The sequence below is a fragment of the Scomber scombrus genome, unplaced genomic scaffold (assembly GCF_963691925.1).
Source record: "Scomber scombrus unplaced genomic scaffold, fScoSco1.1 SCAFFOLD_172, whole genome shotgun sequence".
Classification (NCBI taxonomy): Eukaryota; Metazoa; Chordata; class Actinopteri; order Scombriformes; family Scombridae; genus Scomber; species Scomber scombrus.
This window is the reverse complement of record NW_026910703.1, coordinates 17,501-22,742: the sequence shown is the minus strand read 5'-3', so window position 1 is coordinate 22,742 and position 5,242 is coordinate 17,501. Positions and strand designations below refer to the sequence as shown.

The 5,242-nt window shown below is 41.1% G+C and overlaps 1 protein-coding gene across 1 annotated transcript in view; it reads right to left on the bottom strand.

The window, feature by feature from the left end:
• Nucleotides 1–3,220: 3,220 nt before the first annotated feature.
• LOC133977247 (formin-like protein 2) overlaps nt 3,221–5,242 on the bottom strand; it is a 19,346-nt gene continuing 17,324 nt past the window's right edge. Inside the window, 1 exon segment of the mRNA XM_062415346.1 lies at nt 3,221–3,309. Within this exon segment, the coding sequence (XP_062271330.1) occupies nt 3,221–3,309 (89 nt within the window).

Sequence of the window (5,242 nt, the reverse complement as noted above, 5' to 3'; positions counted from 1 at the left end):
AAGCTGAGTTTAGTTCACGTTAAACTGAGTTTAGTTGACGTTAAGCTGAGTGTAGTTGACGTTAAGCTGAGTTTAGTTGACGTTAAGCTGAGTTTAGTTCACGTTAAGCTGAGTTTAGTTCACTTAAGCTCAGTTTAGTTGACGTTAAGCTCAGTTTAGTTCACGTTAAGCTGAGTTTAGTTCACGTTAAGCTGAGTTTAGTTCACGTTAAGCTGAGTTTAGTTGACGTTAAACTCAACTTAGTTCACGTTAAGCTGAGTTTAGTTCACGTTAAGCTGAGTTTAGTTCACGTTAAGCTGAGTTTAGTTCACGTTAAGCTGAGTTTAGTTGACGTTAAACTGAGTTTAGTTCACGTTAAGCTGAGTTTAGTTCACGTTAAGCTGAGTTTAGTTCACGTTAAGCTCAGTTTAGTTCACGTTAAACTGAGTTTAGTTCACGTTAAGCTCAGTTTAGTTCACGTTAAGCTGAGTTTAGTTGACGTTAAGCTCAGTTTAGTTGACGTTAAGCTCAGTTTAGTTCACGTTAAGCTGAGTTTAGTTCACGTTAAGCTCAGTTTAGTTCACGTTAAGCTGAGTTTAGTTCACGTTAAGCTCAGTTTAGTTCACGTTAAGCTGAGTTTAGTTCACGTTAAGCTGAGTTTAGTTGACGTTAAACTGAGTTTAGTTCACGTTAAGCTGAGTTTAGTTGACGTTAAGCTGAGTTTAGTTGACGTTAAACTCAGTTTAGTTCACGTTAAGCTGAGTTTAGTTCACGTTAAGCTGAGTTTAGTTGACGTTAAACTGAGTTTAGTTCACGTTAAGCTGAGTTTAGTTCACGTTAAGCTGAGTTTAGTTCACGTTAAGCTGAGTTTAGTTCACGTTAAGCTGAGTTTAGTTGACGTTAAGCTCAGTTTAGTTGACGTTAAACTCAGTTTAGTTCACGTTAAGCTGAGTTTAGTTCACGTTAAGCTGAGTTTAGTTCACGTTAAGCTCAGTTTAGTTGACGTTAAACTGAGTTTAGTTCACGTTAAACTGAGTTTAGTTGACGTTAAGCTGAGTTTAGTTGACGTTAAGCTCAGTTTAGTTGACGTTAAGCTGAGTTTAGTTCACGTTAAGCTGAGTTTAGTTCACGTTAAGCTGAGTTTAGTTCACGTTAAGCTGAGTTTAGTTCACGTTAAGCTGAGTTTAGTTGACGTTAAGCTGAGTTTAGTTCACGTTAAACTGAGTTTAGTTGACGTTAAGCTGAGTTTAGTTGACGTTAAGCTGAGTTTAGTTCACGTTAAACTGAGTTTAGTTGACGTTAAGCTGAGTTTAGTTGACGTTAAGCTGAGTTTAGTTGACGTTAAGCTGAGTTTAGTTGACGTTAAACTCAGTTTAGTTCACGTTAAGCTGAGTTTAGTTGATGTTAAACTGAGTTTAGTTCACGTTAAGCTGAGTTTAGTTCACGTTAAGCTGAGTTTAGTTCACGTTAAGCTGAGTTTAGTTGTGTGATTGAATGAAAGTCAGACAGCAGCATCATGTGGACATGGAGGTTTTTATTTTACAGAATCACCAACAACCAACAAACACAGAACGACGCTACCGAGCTTTCTAGAAAACGTATTTACAAATAGAAAACTTTGTGCTGTTTCATTTTTTGTCTTCACTTTGATTCAGTTGCTGAAATCATGTTGAAGGTGTGAAATGAAGGAAAGGGGGGGGGGGGTTCTGTGCACCAGCAGACTGAGTCCAACACACAGTTTAAACATGAACATGTGACATCATCCAGGTAAACTCACTTTAGGTGTTTTAAAGTTTCAGTTTCAGAAAAACTAAATGAATTCATCGCTGTGCTCTCACATGTCTGGATGATCTCTGCTGCTGGTTGTGCTTGTCTGTTAGCTAGCAGCAGCTAGTAGCAGCTAGCAGCAGCTAACAGCAGCTAGCAGCTAGTAGCAGCTAGCAGCAGCTAGTAGCAGCTAGCAGCAGCTAACAGCAGCTAGCAGCTAGTAGCAGCTAGTAGCAGCTAGTAGCAGCTAGCAGCAGCTAACAGCAGCTAGCAGCTAGTAGCAGCTAGCAGCAGCTAGTAGCAGCTAGCAGCAGCTAACAGCAGCTAGCAGCTAGTAGCAGCTAGTAGCAGCTAGCAGCTAGCAGCAACTAACAGCAGCTAGTAGCAGCTAGCAGCTAGCAGCTAGCAGCAACTAACAGCAGCTAGCAGCTAACAGACTGGGATTCATTGACAGCAGACAAACAGGTTGTCTGAATGCTAATGCTAATGCTTGTAGCTAACACTGTTTGTGGTAATGGGAATAAATACAGTAGAAAACAACAGAACACACCGTAGTGAAAGTAGAACCCTGTACAAGATCCAGTTAAAGACCCAGAACAACCTCACATCCACAGACCTGCTGACCACAACAGAACCAGGACTGAGTCTGGCTTTCAAAGACACTTTTGGACCTGCTGACCTTTGACACAGGAAGTGTTTCACCGCTTGAGTGATTAGTCCCAGATTAAAGTGACTCTTTGACCCCCCCCCATGTAGATGATCAGCGTGATGCTGTAACTGTTGTTATGGGTCATATAGTCTCAGCCCGGCTGGTTGGACCCGGATCTCTGCTCAGGTTCCTGCTGATCTGGTTCTGACTCCACTGTTTCATTCGGGTTAGGGTTAGGCTCACTTTTATCAGTTAAGAAACAAAAACACTTTATTCTGCTGCATCTGGACGGAGGTCAGAGGTCAGGGGTCAGAGGTCAGGGAATAACATACAGTAACATGTCATTGGTTCACATCGAGTGATAAGAAATGTTCAAAGTGCTGATTGGTCCCATCGATGACCAGCTGGTCACGTCTCTCTGTGATGTCATCGGTCTCTCTGTGATGTCATCGGTCTCTCTGTGATGTCATCTGTCTGTCTGTGATGTCTCATCTCTCTGTGATGTCATCGGTCTCTCTGTGATGTCATCGGTCTCTCTGTGATGTCATCTCTCTCTGTGATGTCATCTGTCTGTCTGTGATGTCTCATCTCTCTGTGATGTCATCGGTCTCTCTGTGATGTCATCGGTCTCTCTGTGATGTCATCTGTCTCTCTGTGATGTCTCATCTCTCTGTGATGTCATCGGTCTCTCTGTGATGTCATCGGTCTCTCTGTGATGTCACATCTCTCTGTGATGTCATCGGTCTCTCTGTGATGTCATCGGTCTCTCTGTGATGTCATCTGTCTCTCTGTGATGTCATCGGTCTCTCTGTGATGTCATCGGTCTCAGTAGTGCTCCTCAGAGTGGGCGGGGTCACAGAAAAAACGAGAGCTGCGTTTGGCTGATCGAGCCGTGAAGGGGACGGTCTTCAGAGCTGCAGGTAAGATAACAGGGTTACCTGTGATGATGATGATGATGATGAAGATGAAGATAACAGGGTTACCTGTGATGATGATGATGATGATGATGATAACAGGGTTACCTGTGATGATGATGATGATGATGATGATGATAACAGGGTTACCTGTGATGATGATGATGATGAAGATAACAGGGTTACCTGTGATGATGATGATGATGATGATGATGAAGATGAAGATAACAGGGTTACCTGTGATGATGATGATGATGATGATGATGATGATGATGATGATGAAGATGAAGATAACAGGGTTACCTGTGATGATGATGATGATGATGATGAAGATGAAGATAACAGGGTTACCTGTGATGATGATGATGATGATGATGATGATAACAGGGTTACCTGTGATGATGATGATGATGATGATGATGATAACAGGGTTACCTGTGATGATGATGATGATGATAACAGGGTTACCTGTGATGATGATGATGATGAAGATAACAGGGTTACCTGTGATGATGATGATGATGATGATGATAACAGGGTTACCTGTGATGATGATGATGATGATGATGATGATGATGATGATGATGAAGATAACAGGGTTACCTGTGATGATGATGATGATGATGAAGATAACAGGGTTACCTGTGATGATGATGATGATGATAACAGGGTTACCTGTGATGATGATGATGATGATGATGATAACAGGGTTACCTGTGATGATGATGATGATGAAGATAACAGGGTTACCTGTGATGATGATGATGATGATGATAACAGGGTTACCTGTGATGATGATGATGATGATGAAGATAACAGGGTTACCTGTGGTGATGATGATGATGATGATGAAGATAACAGGGTTACCTGTGATGATGATGATGATGATGATAACAGGGTTACCTGTGATGATGATGATGAAGATGAAGATAACAGGGTTACCTGTGCTGATGATGATGATGATGATGATGATAACAGGGTTACCTGTGATGATGATGATGATGATGAAGATAACAGGGTTACCTGTGATGATGATGATGATGATGAAGATAACAGGGTTACCTGTGATGATGATGATGATGATAACAGGGTTACCTGTGATGATGATGATAACAGGGTTACCTGTGATGATGATGATGATGAAGATAACAGGGTTACCTGTGATGATGATGATGATGATGAAGATAACAGGGTTACCTGTGATGATGATGATGATGATAACAGGGTTACCTGTGATGATGATGATGATGATGATGATAACAGGGTTACCTGTGATGATGATGATGATGAAGATAACAGGGTTACCTGTGATGATGATGATGATGATGATGATAACAGGGTTACCTGTGATGATGATGATGATGATGAAGATAACAGGGTTACCTGTGGTGATGATGATGATGATGATGAAGATAACAGGGTTACCTGTGATGATGATGATGATGATGATAACAGGGTTACTGTGATGATGATGATGAAGATGAAGATAACAGGGTTACCTGTGATGATGATGATGATGATGATGATGATAACAGGGTTACCTGTGATGATGATGATGAAGATGAAGATAACAGGGTTACCTGTGATGATGATGATGATGATGATGATAACAGGGTTACCTGTGATGATGATGATGATGATGAAGATAACAGGGTTACCTGTGATGATGATGATGATGATGAGTGATAACAGAGTTACCTGTGATGATGATGATGATGATAACAGGGTTACTGTGGTGATGATGATGATGATGATGAAGATAACAGGGTACCTGTGATGATGATGATGATGATGATAACAGGGTTACCTGTGATGATGATGATGAAGATGAAGATAACAGGGTTACCTGTGATGATGATGATGATGATGATGATAACAGGGTTACCTGTGATGATGATGATGAAGATGAAGATAACAGGGTTACCTTGTGATG